Source organism: Aphelocoma coerulescens, chromosome 2 (assembly GCF_041296385.1).
Source record: "Aphelocoma coerulescens isolate FSJ_1873_10779 chromosome 2, UR_Acoe_1.0, whole genome shotgun sequence".
In the NCBI taxonomy this organism is placed as follows: Eukaryota; Metazoa; Chordata; class Aves; order Passeriformes; family Corvidae; genus Aphelocoma; species Aphelocoma coerulescens.
This window is the reverse complement of record NC_091015.1, coordinates 47,379,644-47,398,645: the sequence shown is the minus strand read 5'-3', so window position 1 is coordinate 47,398,645 and position 19,002 is coordinate 47,379,644. Positions and strand designations below refer to the sequence as shown.

General features: G+C 45.4%; 2 protein-coding genes across 10 annotated transcripts in view; one reads left to right on the top strand and one right to left on the bottom strand.

Annotated features, from left to right (window-relative positions):
* The first annotated feature begins 73 nt into the window (after positions 1-73).
* Positions 74-14,508, top strand: NKIRAS1 (NFKB inhibitor interacting Ras like 1). 3 transcript variants are annotated; one of them, XM_069007284.1, is made up of 5 exons: positions 74-143; positions 1,163-1,256; positions 1,923-2,047; positions 9,673-9,914; positions 12,762-14,508. In XM_069007284.1, exons 3-5 carry the CDS (start codon positions 1,954-1,956, stop codon positions 12,999-13,001), a joined length of 576 nt encoding a protein of 191 aa, XP_068863385.1. In that variant the 5' UTR covers positions 74-143; positions 1,163-1,256; positions 1,923-1,953; the 3' UTR covers positions 13,002-14,508. The 3 variants fall into 3 exon arrangements, with proteins under 3 accessions (XP_068863385.1, XP_068863387.1, XP_068863386.1); XM_069007286.1 differs by lacking the exons at positions 74-143; positions 1,163-1,256; positions 1,923-2,047 and adding an exon at positions 6,801-7,656; XM_069007285.1 differs by lacking the exons at positions 74-143; positions 1,163-1,256; positions 1,923-2,047 and adding an exon at positions 9,050-9,293.
* Positions 14,509-17,379: 2,871 nt separating this feature from the next.
* LOC138106538 (ubiquitin-conjugating enzyme E2 E1) overlaps positions 17,380-19,002 on the bottom strand; it is a 45,710-nt gene continuing 44,087 nt past the window's right edge. For all 7 annotated transcript variants that reach the window (XM_069007283.1, XM_069007276.1, XM_069007278.1 and 4 more), the window contains 2 exons: positions 18,732-18,879; positions 17,380-17,857 (listed from right to left, as the gene is read on the bottom strand). In XM_069007283.1, coding sequence (XP_068863384.1) covers positions 17,760-17,857; positions 18,732-18,879 — 246 coding nt within the window. In that variant the 3' untranslated portion in view covers positions 17,380-17,759. The remainder of the gene's footprint in view (positions 17,858-18,731; positions 18,880-19,002) is intronic.

Below are 19,002 nucleotides of genomic sequence, written 5' to 3'. Positions count from 1 at the left end.
ATGGGTAATGTAGTCCGGCGGGGCCGCGGCCGCGCGTCCCTCCCCGCTCGGCCCGGCGCGGCCCGGCCCCCCCGCGCCCGCCAATGGGAGCCGGGGGCGGGGCCCGCGCGGGTCAATGGGGCCGGGCGGGACGCTCTGTCCAGGTGCGCGCTCGCGGCGGGGGGGGGCGGCCTCGGGGGCGCGCTCTGGGGCCGGGGGCGCGCTCTGGGGCCAGGGCATTGGGGCGCGGCACGCCCGGGGGCTGGACCTGGGGCAGGGGCTTGGCGCGATGAGGCATCCCCTGAGACACCCCCTCCCCCCAACCCCCGTAAGCGCCCCAGGTTAGGGATTGGGGTGGGGACTTTGCTTAAAACCCTGAAAAGAAGCCTTAAAAAAAAAGGCTCTAAAATAATAATAATTTTTAAAATCGTAAGATTATGAAGAACGGCGGAGGGAGCTGGGTTTGTTTAGCCTGGAGGAGGCTCAGAGGGAACCTCATCCCTCTCTACAACTCTCTGAAAGGAGGCTGTAGTGAGGTGGGAATCAGTCTCTTCTACTGTGACTGCAGTGAGAGGACCAGAGGAAATGGCCTTCAGCTGAGCCAGGGGAGACTCAGATTAGGTATTAGAAGAAAAATTTTCACTGTTACCACAATCAGGCATTGGAATAGGTTGCCCAGGGAGATTGTGGGGTCACCATCCCTGGAGGGGTTTAAAAGGCATCTGGATCTGGTGCTGGATGATGTGGTTTAGTGGTTGCAGTGGTAGTTCTGGGTTGATGTTTGGACTGGATGATCTTAAATTCTATTCTATTCTAAATTCTATTCTAAATAATAAACCCTAAGGGCAAAAACAAAACCCTAAAAACAATCCTAAAACCTTTTCAGTGGAGGATAGGGAGAGGGCACCATGGAGTCCCTGGTTCTGCAGGCTTTATGCACTGATCTGCTCCTGTCCCTGCTCCCATCCCTCCTGTATATGGCATGGCACAGGTTGGATGGGGTGTTGAGCAACCTGGTCTCATTGGTGGCATCCCTACCCATGGCAGGGGGCTGGAAGGAGAGGATCTTTAAACTACATTCCAACCCAAGCCATTCTATGATCCTGTGAGTTAGGCTTTCCCAGCCTGCAAGTCCTTTCTGCCTCCCTACCTGCGGCTGCAGGATGACCTTTCTGTTTTTCAGTGTATGCTTTTCAGAGCACCCTGGCTTGTGAAACATTACCTGGTTAAACTGGAATTGAAGCAGGACAGTGTCAGCCCCTCCTGGTCCAGAAAAGGTATTCTTCAGCTCTCTTTATGGGAAATGGCTCCAAAGAGCCAACTGAGTCAGGGCCTGCAGCCCTGCCATGGCTCACTGGCAGAGGGAAGTGCCCCTGGCTGCTGGATGCCTCCTGCTAGAACCAACCCCCACCCACCCAAACTGATTTAAAGCAGACTGAAAAAACCTGCTTCTCCATTTGCTTTCCTCTGCTTCTGCCTTTAATGCTCCTGTTTTGTAGTTCCTAGGCTGTAAAAGCTAGAAACTTTCTGTGAGTGAAATAAAGAGGAAGGAACCACCACTTTCTTGCATTTCCAGAAGCCATCCTGGTACCATGAGATTCCATCAAGACCACTGCAAACCCAGGAAACCAGATAACACTGTACACACACACGCCAACAAACACAGCCCCTGCCCCAGGGTGTGCATGCTCCAGCGCTCCCAGTCTCCCAGAGCCTGACAGGACAAGTGTCGAGGCTGCAGCCGAGCATCAGCACCACTGGCAGCAGCCTAAAACCTGAAAAAATGGTGTGGGAGGAAACTCTAGTCCTAAAAATATCAGTCGCTGGGAGGGAGCTGTGCCCCCGCTGCTTTGCGCTTTGCCTTGCGCCTTCCGTGGGCTTCGCTCCTGCCGGGTGCCCATCCCTGCGCCATGCCCGGCTAACAGCCTCCCGTGTCTGCACAGGGCTCCGCTGCGGAACTGGCCCTCGGCAAAGATGGGGAAGGGCTACAAGGTGGTGGTCTGTGGAATGGCCTCAGTGGGAAAGACTGCGATTTTGGAGCAGCTTCTTTATGGAAAGCATACTGTTGGTGAGACATTTTTACTTTTGGGGGGAGGTTGTTTCCTTTTCTAGCATCTTGTTCTGTGTGGGCCCCCTAACACCAATAATCGAGGACTGTGAACTGCACTGAGGTGAAGGAGGAAATTAATGTGGTTTTGTGGCATCTCTGGGCTGTTCTTAAAATTCACAGTCCCTTACTTAAGGATTTTTAAAAGAGCCTTGGAGAAGAACCTGTTCCGTGATGTTCCCAGTAATAAAACACAAGAATGTTTAAAAAGAAACAAACACTGAAAGTAGGTGATATGCCTCCTGCCTATTTACAAAAGAAATATCTCATTCCATAAAAGATGCCGTAGATGCCTGAAAAATAAATAGCTGTCACATGATGAGTGTAGACTGTTTAGACTTCTGTTTCATCTTCTTAAAGCTTTATTTTGCTTGGTTTTGGCTAACATTTAATCAAAGCTCTGGAAAGAAAAACAGCTCAGCTTTAGGTTCCACATTCTGTGCTGAACTTCGAAGGCCAAGTGTCTCCGCTCTCTAAGATATTCTCCTGTGGAAAACAGACTTGACAGAGGAACAGAGGATGCCTGATATTTGCTGTGCACAAAAGAAAGGGAACAAAGGCAAAGCCGGCATGTTTCCCTCTGTTTCCACATTTGGCTTTGAAACAAAGTGCAGTGATCATCAGGCTGACAAATTATTCCTGCCTCACCTAGAAGCAAGGGGTGGCACCAGGGCTTTGACTGATGTTTAGTCACTTTGCATTTTTTTCTTGAGCCGGTAAATTAGATGTGTGGATTAAGTTGTTGGATAAACATGAGGATTTCTAGGATGGTGCTTTGCAGCACTGCACCTTTAAAATGTGTGGATGGGAGGAATTTGCTGGCAAAGCGTGATACAGAACTGTGTGCTAATACCCGTGTTTAAAAGGAGGATTTCCTCTAATGTTGCAGCAACATCTGTTTCTAGCATTCTACCGAGAGCTAAGCACGTAGCCCCGCGTAGCTTTCAACGTGAAGGTTGCAAAACCTGCAGGCTGAAGGTTTTTCCCTCTGCTACCGACCTGCCTCTCCTCTGTGCCAGGCTGGCTGACTGTCAGAGACACCCCAGCAGCATGAGCAAGGCCACGTTACTTAAATCGTATTGCCTTGCATTAATTCCTGCCTCCTATTAGCAAGCCAGGCAGGAAGGATATTTGGGTGTTGCTGATCAGAGGAGCTATTTATGGAGCCAGCCATGTACATGATTATACAGCGTCATGGACACTGGCTGACATAACCGGAGGGAGGCCTCGTGCCTGGGGTTTAGCCGTGGGTGTCCCTCTGTCACTCCCAAATGCTCTGCTCCAGCTTGGCCATTGAGCAATGTGGACCCCCTCCCCCAGCTCCCACCCTTAAAAAGATCAGTTTTCCTGGCCTGGAGCTCTGCTCTTATTTTTTTGAGTTACTGGTAAGGGAAGGAGCAGCTGATACCGGATGGAGAGTGCAAGGGGAGAAGGAAGAGGTAGTTTCCTGTTTTCTGTGATTTTGGTCAAATCTTATTCCTAAGACATTCAGAGAAAGAGAGCAAGTAGCAGAGTCAAGATTAATAATTGAGAGTGTCATTAGGGAGCTGCTGCAGCCCCAAGAGATGAGTGCCCATGGCCCAGCAATTTTGATATCCCCTACATAGGCCATCAGGCACATTTGGGGGGATGTACTGATAAGCTGGTGCTTTTTGCAGTCCTGCTCTGAGTGGTCACCATCCTCCCTTCCTCTTCCTCAGCACGTAGGCAGCTGTGGCAGAGGGTGCCTGGAGTATGGGCTGCTGGAAATGGTTCCCAGAAGACCTTCAGCTACTGTTCCACTCTGTATTAACTCCCGAATTGCAGAGGCAGGATGCCATTGTGAGGATCTCGCCACGCAAGGACTGAGTTTGGGGAATGGCGAGTCTTTGACTGCTCCTCAGCTGAGCTGCTATAAACTGCACAACGGTGCTACCATTGCAGGGGTGGCCCTTCCACACCTAAAACATGATTACAGGACCTTGATCCTCGTTTCCTAAAGCTTGCGAGCTCCAGAAAGCTGACATGTACATCTTGGCTGCTGGCCTTTTTGGCTGGAGGCAGGAAAGGACTAGTGTGTTTGCTGAAAGCCTGTCTGTTCAGAGCCAACCAGCAAGGCAGCTCACCGGGCATGGCAACACGGACACAAGCTGTTTCAAAACCTGTGCTTCCTGTCTGACGTCAGGAGCAGCTCTGCAGCCGCTCCAAGGGCCCGGGAGCCATGGGGAGGACAGCCGAGCCAACACAGGGAGTCTTTCCGTTCTGATGGCAGGCACATCCTCCTCTCAGTGACAAGAGGCATGCTAGAGCTTGGTTGGAGGCTCAGAGCACAAGATCTGCTACCACACTGAGGTGTTGCAGCCACTGTCACGGGGGTCTCCTCCTGGCCGTAAATCAGCCATGAGTCTGTCAGTGCTCACGTGCCGCCTGTTGACTTTCCTGTAAAAAGGAGTGGTGGCACAGCTGGTGTCAGGGAAGTGATTAGAGTCCTTAGAGGTTTTATGCTGCTATGTAAAGCCCTTGGCTTTGAGCCCATGCTCCTGGCTGTGTGTTTGGTGATGGTGCTGTAAAGCCAGTTGCACTGTGTTTCTTTTCCTAGAAAAACATGCACCTTCAGGTCTCCCTGGCTTGTCATGGATGAAGTCCCTAAGTGCCAGTGTTGCTTACATGGTCAGCAGCTAGCACTCTTGCAAAGGCACTAAGATTGCTTGAGGTCAAAGAGGAAGAAGTATTCAGGGAGGAGGCATACCCCAAAAAAGGAGTATGTGTCCCTGTAGCATGTGAGCAACAATGTCTGGTATTGGATTTTGTGCTAGGCTTTAAACTGCAACAGAGTTTGCCTTGTGTCCCAAAATGGGAAAAGAGAGGATAAATAGATGAGAGACACTCTCAGAGCCACGTAAAATAATATAGCTATTGCATGGCAGACACTCTTGCTAAACTAATACAAGGAATTAGAAAAAAAACCCAAAAGGAAATGTTTGAAATGGATGCAGATTTAGCTTTATAGGGACTATATTGCCAGAGGTCAGGACAAATAGTTGTTAAGTTGCACATATGTATGTAGTACATATACAAGACAGCAGTGTGCCCAGGTGGCCAAGAAGGCCAGTGGCATCCTGGCCTGTATCAGGAATGGTGTGACCAGCAGGACCAAGGCAGTGATTGTCCCCCTGTGCTCAGCACTGGTGAGGCAGCACCTTGAATCCTGTGTTCAGTTTTGGGCTCCTCTCTACAAGAAAGACATTGAGGTGCTGGAGTGTGTCCAGAGAAGGAAAATTAAGCTGGTGAAGGGAAGGGCCTGGTGCACTACTCTGATGAGGAGCAGCTGAGGGAGCTGGGGGTGTTCAGCCCAGAGGAAAGGAGGCTCCAAAGGGGGACCTTATTGCTCTCTGCAGATACCTGACAGGAGGGTGTAGCCAGGTGGGCGTCGGTCTCTTCTCCCAAGTAACAAACAACAGGACAAGAGGAAATGGCCTCAAGTTATGCCAGGGGAGGTTTAGATTGGATATTAGGAAAAATTTCTTCACGGAAAGGGTGTTCAGCCATTGGAGCAGGCTGCCCAGGGAAGTGGTGGAATCACCATTCCTGGAAGTGTTCAAAAACCATGTAGATGTGGCGCTTGAGGACATGGTTGAGTGGTGGGCTTGGCAGTGCTGGTTTAACAGTTTGGCTCGATGATCTTAGAAGTCGTTTTCAGCCTTAACTGTTCTATGATTCTGTGATTGCCTCGTACGTGGGATGATCTCTCTTTTTGTGACTTAAGTGTTGTGTTTGTACAAATCCTCACCTTCTCTTGCTGTCCTGAAGAAAGAGGAGCCAGTCTTATCTCCTCAGTCATGAAAAGGGTCCTTGACTGGCAGCAGAAGATTGTCCCACTACATACCTGTGGTACCTGGCACTGCTTGGCCCAACCTCTCTTGACCAGGCTAGTAGGAGACTTACTGGCTTAGCTTTGGCACAGGACATCTGTAAAGAGGATGGGTATTTTTCCTTAAACAGTGTTCCTGTTCAGTGATGGTGCAGACAGGAGTCTTCCTTCTGCCTTTAAAATATTTCTGGCCTCTCAGCCTATGCTAAAGCTTATCAAATCAACAGGAAGAGATGAGAACTCTCCGTTGCAGAAAACTTACCTCTGCCTCCTGGCTGTGTAAATAGCTAGTATGGTCAGGTTATTCATAAGCAGCTACTTCAGATCCTCTTACTAGCTAGGAATGAAAACACCGTATATTAGTGTGGCAGAAGCCATAATGAGAGAATTTGCCTCACTTGGTCCAGCTGGAGGGATTTGGGATTTTGGCTTACACACTTTGGACGTGCAGGCTAATTAACCTAATTATGCGTTCATAGAATCATAGAATGGTTTGTGTTGGAAGGGACCTTAAAGATCATCTCCTTCCAACCCCCTTGCCATGGGCAGAGACACCTTTTACATCTTCGCCTTTTAAATTAAAACTACCTCGTGATAGAGGTGCAGTCAGCCTTGCATTTTAGAAACAGATGTAAATGGAACTGAATATTTGTAACTGAGGGTCACAACTTGGCTATTTGTTGGTGGGACCAGTACATCCCTAGCAGCTAAATCTAAACAGATCAGCTCCTTTTGAGGTCTGTCCAGCTCTTTCCCAAGTCAGGGATCCTCTGATACACTGTCATTTGAGATATAAGTAAGCAAAGCCTGTTATTCTGCACTTCACAAACATAAGGAATAGCAGGCTTTAGGAGCTCTTTGCTGAATTCCTCTGGAAAAAGACAAAAAGAGATAACACAGGAGATTATCAAAAGTACTCAAGAAGACATCAAATTTGTACTGCATTAATGTTTAAGATCCAACTGGGAACTTTTGAAATTCCATCCCTCTTGAAATTTTGATTTACTTGGGTATTTGCAATCTATCTGCTCTGCCTAGCCTGAGTATGCAGTATTCATTAGTATATTGAGACTTTTCTTTACCTCACTGGGAAGCCACAAGGGGTTGGAACAAAACCCAATTTATGACTGAGGCTTCCCGTTGCAGTTCCTCTGTGGCAGCAGTTGGTAACAAACAAAGACCTTCCTGCCTCTCCTAAGATTTGCACCAACTAAGTAGGTGCTAGAGTGGCATCACTTCTGTCTATTCCTCCTTTCCCTCTCCAACTTTTTTACTCTTTAGTTTTCAAGGGAAGCATGACATTGTGCACAATCCTGTTAGTTCCCCTTCACCCCTGTAACTTCTGAACCTGAAAGCTGGCCCACTGTAGTGCTCTGCTCCACAGAAAACCTACTCAAGTTGGCAGCAGTCTGCAGGTAAGTGACTTCCCAGCACAAGCTGCCCTTGCCCACCCAGGTAGAGAAGGTGGAAGGATGCCTGGGGATGCCAGTGTAGGAAAGGAGAACCAGGATCTTTGTGGCAGGGAGGATGGGATGGTGCCAGCACCTTTCTAGGACACTGACTAGTGTTGCTACTCTTACAGCAACTTGCCTGACCCATGTTTGAATGGAGACCTAGGAAGTGTTTGAATGGGATGGTACTAACAAGAAGTGCAAACGTCATTGTCGGCAAGATGTGGCTGGTTCATGGTCTGTGCTTTAGGAGCAGGGCCTAGAATAAGGTGAGACAGGTATTTTTAAAAATGATCTGTGTTTACTTGGGAAACTACTTGCATATACTCCCTCCCCCAGTGCACGCAGGTGAAATTTCACCTCTGGAATCTGATACTGGTGGATAAATTTCAACTCCCTCCTAAGTGCCCCTCCTATTTGACATCAAAATTTGTTGCTCTATTCTGCTAAGTTAAGTCCCAGGTCTTAAATTTTCCTCTTCATTTTTAAATAGCATGTTAAAAGACATACTTTTCACTGCTGCTTTTAATGCCATTAGGAAGAGATTGTCTCAGGATAATGTGGATATATTAGAGGCTGTTGAATTATAGTGTAGCATTTAGAGGATGAAAAACTGTATAATATTATGTGCTGCTTTTTAAAAAGAAAACTTAAGTACTTATGGTTCCTTCCTTCTTGCCAAAGCTGTACTTACTGATGCTAGATATTTCCTTGACCTGTTTGTACAATGCAACAAGGCAGAGCAAGAAGACAGTGCTGTGTTTAAACAACAGTGCTGTATCCAGAAACGGCTCTGTTACTACCTCAGTCTTTAAAAATGCCCCTTTAACACATTCTACAATCACACAGAATGCATTTGTTCTTCCTCTTTTTATTAACCTTTGCTTTGTCCTTCTGTTCTTAGTTTTGCTCCCACACATTACTGTGGCTATATTTGGAGGCAAGATAAATTAAATCATTGGAAACCTAGTAAGAGTTTGATCAATGAAGACTGCACAGAGAGGGGCAAAAAGAACAGCTTGTGCCACTTTCCTGCACAGGAATGCTGCATACATCATGGGAAACCATCAGCGTGGGTGGAATGCTTTAGCTTGTTTGTCAATGTGAAGTGTTTTGAATAGTGTCATTGAATATAGCAAAATCCTTATTTTCATAGGCCAGATAATCCCTCGTGTTTTCTTAAACAATGCACTAAAATGGTCCCTTTTTGGCAGACAAAGAGAATAAAGCAGGACTGATTATTGTAGTCCTGCAACAGCAAACAATTGTATATAGGAGTGCAGTGGAGGCAAAAACGTGGGTTGCAGAAAGTTTATATGAATACTTAAAACCAGCTCCGGAAGTGGCCCAGCTACACTATACATAGGTTATTTCGACCTGTAACCTTATGCACCTGCATCCAGGAGGAACACAAAGCTAATGTGATTTATGTGTTCTCAGGTTTGGCTTAGAAAACATAATTTTAATCAGTTCAAAGCAAGCTGCCTTGAATTACCTCACATTTACCTTGGGGAGAAGTGGAGGGAAGGAGGGCCAGTATGCAGATAAGGTGGAACAGGTGATACATATATGAAAGCTTGTTACCTTGTGCATGCTCTTGCCTTGCAGTAAATGATCTTGCTCCTATTAGCAAATCTGAGTCATTTTAGATCCCTAGGGGATTGAAAAAGCTCACTGTGTATTTGAGTAAATAGAGTATGCAACTTTGTTTGCCTGCAAGCATCCCTTCCTTTTCTGGCTTATTTTCACTTATTGGTTAGCTGTACCACCAATACACATTTGTTTACAGAATTGTTCCTTTGGCTCCTGCTTCTGCAGTATGATCCAGCTCATTATGAGGCAAAGAAGTAGGCTTAAGATGTTAGTACTTGACTGTCTGGTGTTACCTGGCTGTTGTTCCAAAAGGGTATGTTTGGGCAGGCTTGTTTTGCAGCATGTTTGGCACAGAACTGGTACAACTGGGTGGTTGGAGTTTGGGAAACTTGGGAGGAGAGCATATATCTTATCCTATTCTGAATGTACATGTTGTATAGATTAATTTTACAGGCATAATCATGTGCTTACATGTTAGTGTATTTACAGCGTCCCTATTGGAAAGAGCTAGTGCAGTCATCTATGAATATAGCCCTCCATGGAGATGCCAGGCAAGGTCAAGGCCTGGTCAAATCACTCTGTAAAACACTCACTGAAAGCTACTGTGGGGCACAATTCTGCTGCACTGCAAAGAATTCCTATAGTGGGGCTGTTCTTACAGCAGTGGAACGTTCCTGCTTGTTTTCAAACAGGCTTAGAAGAAGGTGCCACAATGGAAGATGTGTATTTGGCATCGGTGGAGACAGACCGAGGTGTGAAGGAACAGCTGCGGCTTTATGACACCAGGGGTCTGCAGGAGGGTGTGGAGTTGCCCAAGCACTATTTCTCTGTGGCTGATGGCTTCGTTCTGGTATATGCCGTGACCAGCCTCGAAGCCTTCCAAAGAGTTGAACTGCTCAAAAAGGAGATCGATGTCTTCAGAGACAAAAAGGAGGTAAATGCATGGTTGGCTAAATGCTGTGTCAGTGATAGGAAGTTAAGGTCACAAAGCCCAGCTTTTGTTTCTGTAAACGTTGTGTACAAAGGAAAATGGATGCACCCAGAGCCTTGGGCAACCCAACAAAAAGGAGGCCTTCTCATGCCAGGGAAGCCTAATTCACATGCCATGCAGGTCATGCAAAAGAATGCTTTTTTTTTTCCTTGTCCTTATTTCCTCTACTACAGCTAAAATTCAGTCAGCTGAATGCACCAGCCAGGACACTTATGACTAATAAAACATATGGTCTACAGCAGTGCAGCTCATATGTTTTTTTAGATATTGTACAGGGGAAGTCAAGTGCATAGAATAATATAACGAAGGGCATTATCTTTGTTTGTTTTGTATTCATGTACTTGATGGCTTACAAACTAGTGTAATTGACAATGGGTCTCCCAGACATTAGTCAATTGGCAAAGCAGCTTTAATGTATTTTAACAACCATATTGAATCAATTCAATTGTGTGAAATGACGGCTCTATTTTCCCTTAGAAAGCAGCTAGTGTTTTCAGCTGACAGTGTTCCAGCTTAGCTAAACAAATATAACTTGCATGTAGCATTAGCATTATGGCTTTTCCTACAGTATCTTTATATTCTCGAGTCGTTTTCCCTGTTAAATGTCTTCAGCCTACAGCTTTCCAAATGCCTGTTTTATGCTGTTTAAAAGAAAAAAAAAAAGCATGAAGAATTAATTGGATAATGGTAGGGAGAGACTTTGCAAAAATGTAACTTGTTTTGTACTGACAGCACAAGGGTGGAGGAAGGCAGGCTCGAGAGTGACGGCAGATGAATGTGCAGTCACAGGAGAGGTATGTTAGGTGGTAGGGCTGGTGTGAGCTGCAGACTGTCACGTATATCAGGGATACAGGAGTCAAGCATAACTGCCCTGCAGGGCAAGGAAAGGTGGACACGCAGGGAATTTTTCCCAGGCGCTGTGTTTTGCAAGGGCCCTGATTTGTTACTATACAGCATGTTGTAATGCAGAGAGGGAGTCACAGCCCCAGCAGGATCTGTGTCCCGCTCTTCTGTGTTACCCAGCAGAACTCTCCTCTCTCATTGCATGAAGGTGCTTTAGAAAAGAGCCAGTTTGCTCATCCTTTTGGGGAGCTTAAAATTGTGATTTCGACTGAGGCTAACATAGTTAAAGTGGTGGCCACAATAAGATGGATAAAATAGTTTTCATTCCTGTGATTTCCATGAAAAATAGGCTTTGAGGTATACGAGGTGAGACTGGGAGTCCTACCCTAAGGTAACTTAATCAGCAGATTAATGATTCTATGACTTAAAGCCTGGGCTCTACTAGAATGAATTCTTTACTGAACTGGGGATGTGCCTCCACACAGGGTGCTTCTGAGCTGGCAGAACTTCAACTTGTTGAGTGGCACAGTCCCCTGTTGTGTGGCAGATGACAGAAAGCACTGATGGCTGGTTCCTTGCCTCTGCTGGCTGTGGGGGCTCTCCAGCACGCACCTTAAAGCCTGGCCAAATTTTACACTAAATAGAGGTTTTGTTCTGTTATACTGACAGAGCTTTGCCACAGCTAAAATTCAGCTGGAGCATGCAGTAAATACACATGAAGATTATAGCTTCTTTCAAAGCCCTCACAGAGAGGAAAAAAAAACCCCTAAACAGCATTTTTCCAAACACCCTGGACTGCTGTAGAAAAGAAAGGAAGCCTCAGACCTCACAGGAACAGGACAAACATCTCTAGCTGGAAAGAAGTAGAAGGCATCCTGGAGTTAGCCTGATGAACAGGAAAGAGCAAGCAGGTGTGGCCACAGCAAACCCCACAGATCAGCAAGAGAGGACTTTTATCACTTGATCTTTGTCAAACCACTAGTGTAGAGATGAAAACAGTTTGACTAAGGACCTTGAACTAAAAATGTAGGCATGGTTTCCCCTAAGAGCTGGTGCTGGTAAAACATTTTTAGAAAACAGTGAACTTAAAATAGGGAGGAGCAGTAGCTTCACATAGCCAGCACTGCCTTTGGCACTTCTAAGAGCTGAAGTACTGGGAAGGCTTCATGTACTTACTGAGTTCAGCCACCCTGGGCTGTCTGGGTAATATACAAGTCACTTGATGGATCCTTACAACTGCAGATCTGAGTTGATACCGCTGTGCTGCTCTCCTTAGCTAACCAGCTGCTCTTGAAACTGCTCCCCAGAGGACGCTCCTGGTGCTTATCTGCCCCTTTCAGCAGACAGTCCCCTTCAGTCCTTCGGGTGGCTCTTGCTGCCTGGGGCTGGGAAGCCAGTGGGGCTGGGCTGGGAGAGGGGCCCCACAGCCCAGCCTGCCTGGGCTGCTGGCACGGTTGGCTTTATTTATGTTGCGGGATGGGGCTTGGGAAAGAAACAAACGGCAAAATCCACCACTGTGGGGTCCAGGCTCTCTGCTGCTGTGCATTTTGTCATCTCTCAAGCATCCACTGCTCTGACCTACTCGGATGTCATGCTCTTATCATTTGTCTAGGGCAGCTCAATTGCCAAGTAAGTGGAGAATAGGGCTGTTTAACTTTGGATCTCTTGGGTATTGTTTCCCTTCAAGCAATCATCGGGGAGTGGGAGTGGGGAGGTGAGAAGGGGAAGTCCTGAATATCCTATGATGAAAACAAGCTTTCAACCCATAAGTAGATGAGGCTAATTCATATCCTAGACCCTGATCTTCCAAACTACATGCAACTTACCTTGTGCCAGTGCTAAGTTACAGAACAAGTCTGAACTGTGTTGCTACTTGCCTGCTGTTTAAAAGGATTGTGAGTGGTGGATGGTTTTGGTATAAAGCTCACCCTCTTGTTTGGTTTGTAGGTTACACTTATTGTCTTGGGAAACAAAACTGACCTCCTGGACCAAAGGCAAGTGGAAACAGAAGCAGCACAGCAATGGGCAAGGGCTGAGAAAGTGAGACTGTGGGAAGTGACTGTGACAGATCGGAAAACACTGCTTGAACCCTTCACCTTCTTAGCTAGCAAACTGTCCCAGTCCCAGAACAAATCAACATTTCCCTTGCCTGGAAGGAAGAACAAAGGGAATAACTGTGATAACTAGACTAGCTTAGCATTGTCTCCTGCTGCCAGGTCACAGTCTAAGTCCTTTTTGTGCCATTTGCTTCTTGCAGTTTCACTTAAAGCAATAATATCATTCAGCAATAAAATCAGCAAGCTTATAGCTAAGAGGTATCCTTCCTTCTCATAGACTTGGCTTGAAAAAGCCGCTGGTGGTAAAAGTGTCAAAAAGTGCTTTATGAGAGCAGTTATTTTGCATCCAGGGCTATGGAGGAGGAAGGGATAGATGGATACCTCTCTAGCAGGGGCTTTTAGTATGCCTGGGTATAGCTATGTTGAGGGACAAATCAACAAGCTTACCAGTATATAATCCCCCTGCAGATCTATGGCCTGTAGTCACAAAAAGTATTAGCTGCAATAAAGCATTCAATTTGGAAAGGTGATACGTTTGAAATGGCAACAGTTCTTTTACCTTGACCTAAAACAGGGATGCAGGGCTTTTTGATGCCTCAAGAGGCTGAGATCAATGTTTCCCATAGAAGGGTATGGGGCAGGAGGAACAATTACCAGATTTAGCCTCTGATGTTCTGCTAGTGTCTGGAAGAAAAAGACCCCAACAAAATTATACAAAACCGCCCGCCACATATTCTGGGAAATACTAGAAGAGATCTACCCCAACACAGACCTTGTCAACAAAGTCTAGTAAGCAGTGCTTTCAGGTCTGGAATTCATGTGTAGAAACCAGAAATGCCCTCAGAGCACTCATTGATTGAACAACAACCTAAGGACAACCCAGCTGTGGGTTTGTTCCAGCATGTCCACTACCAATCAGTCACATACCCATAGGTGGTAATTTTACTGAGAATTATATGGATCGATTTTGTATGCAGGGGGTCTTGCTGGGCTCTGCTTAGGGCACACTTACCTGGCTGCTCAGCCAAACTGCAGCAATCCACCCTCCCTAGGCCAGATAACAACTGGTACAAAGTGCTGTACTACTCTGCACGTGGGGGCTAAGGAGGGTAGGAGGCTGCCTTTTTCGCAGACATCCCTGTGGCAAATATCCAGAAATACCTGGACAAATGGCCCCGGTCTTAATGTGCTGCACATGGTCCAGCTGCAGGAGCCCAACTGTACGTGCTCTATTTGACCCAACACTGGCCAACCTGTGCTGCAGGAATCTGCTGTCCCAGGTCAGCTTGTCAGTAAACTGAACAAAAGGCGATATATACTGACAGAATTAACAACTTTTCCCAGAGACAGCGGCCAGGTTTTGGCACCTAACAACCTCCTGTACTAATTGATACTAGCTTTTCTTTATATTTGAAGGCAAGAGCAGGGAGAGAGAGAGTGAAGTACGCAGTTTCTGTGTTTTCCACTAAATTAATGCTGTTTTGAACAAATACTGGGAATTTCACTGTGAATCAGCAAAACCACAAGCACTATTTGCACTGTCATACCATAACTGCTAAATAATGTGCTTAATGATCACAATTAAGCTTATAGTATTGCTCTTCCTGAATACTGATTAATAAAGTCTGTCAGCATTACTGAAGTCTGTCAGCATTATTAATGTCAGAGCAGCAGTACACTTCACTAAAAATTAAGCAGGAATCCCTACCATTACAATGAAGGTAGACGAAACTGTTTATGTGCTTTGCTCAATATAGTTTGAATTGCTGTGGCCAAGGAGTAAGATAAGAGAGCAATTATGAATGAGCAAGCTCTTGTACTGCCCTGCTAGGAACATAACAATTGTTTCCATTGCAACACTGCAGCTGAGTAAGCACTATAGCACGACCTCCCCCCACCTGGCCAGTAATAGTCACTGTCCTCGGGGATGCTGCAGGATGACACTCCCTCCTCACTCATTTCCTACGAACACACGTGTACTCCAGGCTTCTCCCTACCCAGAAGACTCCGTATCTGTATGCTTGGGAAGTGGAGGTGACTTCAGAGCAGCAGTGGTTCACCTCCTTGCTGCAACCCCTTACCAAGGAATGGGTCATGTTCCTCTTCTTCAGCTCTGCAGAACCCTGCTTCTGGAAGGGACTTGAATCAGCCTTGGATCAATAAAAATAAGTGAAAACGTTTACTAACAGCACATTACTAAAGCTGACCCTTGAGCCAAGGGAGTGCAGGTTGACAAGTCAGAATGAACTTAAAATGCCTGGAGATGGAACAAATGGGGATGACTGGTTCCTGTCCAGCTCTGCATGCTGTAGACTCGGTGCCCATTCTACTGCCAAGACTGATATCACCTCTAGGCTGCCAGAGCTGTGCAGAGCAAGTGTAGCTTGCTCACTCCCCTGGCCTCCCAGGACTCAGCAGTGTTTTAAGACAGACAAGAGAAAAAGGATCTTCTAAATGACTACAGCCATTTTTCCAAATAGGTTACATAAAGGCAAACACATTTTCTTTGATTTGGCTAAATTTAGAGTTTAGATAATTTGAGGCATTCAGATTAAAAAAATCACCACCCACTGTTCTCTTTCATAAACTTATTCTGATGTTTTTCTAAATACCGTAGTGTTTTACTGACAAGTGATGGAAAATGTAGTGTCTCCTCTGCCAACAATGTGCACACAATGGCTGGTACTGAGTAAAAATGAAACTGGCTGTAGTAGTTTTACATAGGGTTAATAAGCAAAGTACAGAGTATAATGTAGTAGCTAACGGGCAGAACACCTATTTTGTTCTTACTGCTCCACTGACTCAAATGCTGTTCTAGGTCACTGGGATCACTTACCTTCTGCAAAACTGGAGTCCCTTCACAAGATAATGGAGAAAAATTATTATAAAGAAGAAAAACAAATTACTAAACTAAACCATCTTTCTCTGTTCCTCTTAAGCCATTACCCTGCTGAATCAACACTGTACAAATCAGTCACCCCCACCAGGTACAACAGTTAATTTGACATGTCCTGGTGGCACAAAGCGAGAAGCTGGCAAAAACCTACGAGATTAAGCCATTTACCTTTTTACTCAGTAGAGTAAAGACTACCAGAGATACTCCTGGTGTGATGTAGCTATACACCAAATGGGCAAACAGCTGAGGGAGCTCATACACCAAAACATGTGCTGTGTCGAAAGCCAGCAGTTCAGATGATCAGGGTAAGGTGCTACTACCCACAGCCACCCAGCAAAGGAAAGGACACCTCTAATTAACAGATTACTTTGGACCAAGTTAGATTTGCTCTGTATCTAGAAAGGAGGAGAAGTATGTAAATGAAATACATACAGAATTTATTTTAAAGTACCAAACCAAATCCAAGAGCGTAGATGACCACACAGCACTCACAAGAATGTTGCAAGGTGAAGCACTTGCCATGTGAAAATGAATCTGTGCTTCCGGCCTTTACCTTAGGGGAGTGGTCAGAAATGCCATATCCACAACTAACTGCCCTGTTGCTACATACCTCAATGTAAACACTATGTCTCTAGGAGATAATCTTTATAGGTAGTTAAAGGATCTACAGATTTAAGTCTCCTTTATACTCTTTTATGGTGGTGTCTGTTTGCTTACCAGGACACGATTCCTTCTCTTCCAAGTGTGAATAGACCACTCCATCAGAAAAGCACCAAGACATTCTTTTCTTCCGCTTCTTTCCCTTCCAGATGGCTTACACTTTTCTGGTTGTACTTTCAAACAACATGCCAGTCCTGCAGAGGCAATGCTGTGAAAACTTAAGCTATAAAGTAACTATCATGGACTCTGTGGCAAGTTACCTCCTCATGGCCAGGTCCCTGCACAACACTTAGTGAACAGTTGTGAAGGTCTTACGCTGTCATTCATTGTACGGTTGTCTAGAACTGTCTTCCTAAAATAGCAGCAGTCAGAGCACTCACTTGCAGGTCTCCCTTGTCCTTAACCATAGCAGAAATTCTCCAAAGCGTACATAGACACGGTTCTGGCAAGGGACAATGACAAAGCAAGGGACTAAGCAGAAATCTTTTCTTCTTCCTTTTTTTTTTTTTTAAACATCTTTTTATTAGCACAGTAACAAATGCAGACTTAAGTAGCCCACAACATACAACCAATCCACTGAGTGACTCCTATTCCACACCTTACAGTTAAACAGCTTAAGGTATTTCACTACAGGTTACCGTAAGTCCTGATTAAACCCTTTATTCTTTTCACAAAGATAGATTGGCTTATAAAATAATACATTAACTACTTCTCATTTCATATATGAGGCCATATATCCACCTCTCCATATCACAGATCATGAGATGACAATCTTTAAAAAGGATTTGTTAAATACCAATGTGCCCTCCATAGGGAAAAACAATCCAAACATCTTTTTACAAAAAAAAAAAAACAACAAACCCCCCCCAAAAAAAAAAACCAACAAAAAAAAGAAACTCAACCCAGAACAAAATAAATCCCTCAAACCCAAACAAAAAGCAAAAACAGTGTGTAGAGTCTTGAAAGGACTTTTACATAAACGTCAACCTATGTACCTGTACAAAATTAAGCTGTTTTAATCTTTTACATATTGCAAGCAAACGGAAAACCAAAGAAGTCTAAGAAGTTTACATTCTTCTCGGTACTATATGTGAGCTAATATTGCTGAACTAATTACAGTCTTAAAGTATGCTATTCCAAATCCTAGCTGTCTACTGTAGCAAGATACCTTAAGTTACAACAACAAAATCTTAGGAAATAAAAGACTGAATAAAATCTGTTATAGAAATACCCTACTCTTTACCAGCACCCTCCCTCCCCCCACCCCTTCAAAATCATAAGCAGCTCTTTCCATCACAGACAAATAATGTAAGAGTTTGACAAAAATCCAATTTATGTAGCGTATCTTTTGGTCCATTGTCTGGCCATTCTGTCATGCTCTGCTCTGTTAGTCATATATTGAGTGGCAATGCTTCCAACCAGGGGGTCAGCTGAAAAGGAAACACACCGCTTATTCAGACAAGTTACCGAATAAAACCTTTTAAATAAACTGTGAATTTAATACGTGGCAAACACACAGGTAAGGTACACTGTAACAATCTAAACATACTGAATTAATAATCTGTATCTTCTCTACTTTTGTGTTTTTATGGTGATGTACTAATCTGTAACTTAATAGAGTGAAATGCCAATAAAGTTTTAAGATGTTTAAGACACAGCACTGAGGGTTTTCACCAGTTCATGCATTTCAGGTTTGTTTTATTCCTTCTAAGAGTGCCTGAGATACTCATGCTAAGTGTACTTGTAACAATATAAAGCTGCCTTCAAGGAAAGATCACATCTCAAGAAGGGGTTTAATTTTCCCAACAAGTTTACTACAGTGTGAAATCTGGCCTTTCTCTCATCTTTACACATATAAAAATGCAACCTGTAAAATGACTTTGGAAATTAAGACATATTCCTCTTAACCAGTGTGGACAGCAGGTGGGTTAGAGCAGCAGTGATGACCACTTGTGGCATAGTTGGTCACTGGTTTTATATGGATGATGGAAAGTAAAAGGCCAACCCCCCTGTTTTTGGAACTGTGGTCATGGGTCTTCAAGCTCCCTTACTGAATTACTGTAGCCCTACAGACCAGTGGAGACTGGGTTTGGAAGGGGAAGGAGTTTTCATGTGCTTGTTTCCCCATGGCCTGAGAAGCAGCAAACAGCAGGCTGGTAGTGTATATCCCCCTCCAGCCCCTCTCTGACTGCCCGGGAGAGGGAAATGTGCTGGAGGCTGGAGCCAAGCTGGCCATACCAATGGGATGAGGAGGGCCACGTTTTTTAGGTGCTGGGAGGAGTGCAAGGCGGCAGGTGGACTTACCGGGGTTACAGTCTGTGAGGAGGGAGCAGATGGAGAGGAGTACTTTAGAAATGGTTAATGCTGGACTCCAGTTGTCTTTTAAAATGTCCAGGCAGATGACGCCTTGGCTGTTAATGTTACAGTGGTAGATCCTTGTCCGGAACGTTACCTGCAAGAGAGGGGTGTGAGCAGGGGTGCCGGCGTGCCACAGGCTGTGGGGAGGGACAGGACAGGAGCACCAAGCCAGGGAGTGAAGCAGCGCCCGGGCGCGCCGGCCGAGCCGGGTCCCGCG

Coding starts and splice junctions, on each gene's coding strand:
- NKIRAS1 (XM_069007284.1), top strand. CDS start 1,954: ATGGGGAAGGGCTACAAGGTGGTGGTCTGTGGAATGGCCTCAGTGGGA. Junction 2,048..9,672: donor TTATGGAAAGCATACTGTTG/GTGAGACATTTT, acceptor GTTTTCAAACAG/GCTTAGAAGAAGGTGCCACA. Junction 9,915..12,761: donor TCTTCAGAGACAAAAAGGAG/GTAAATGCATGG, acceptor TTTGGTTTGTAG/GTTACACTTATTGTCTTGGG.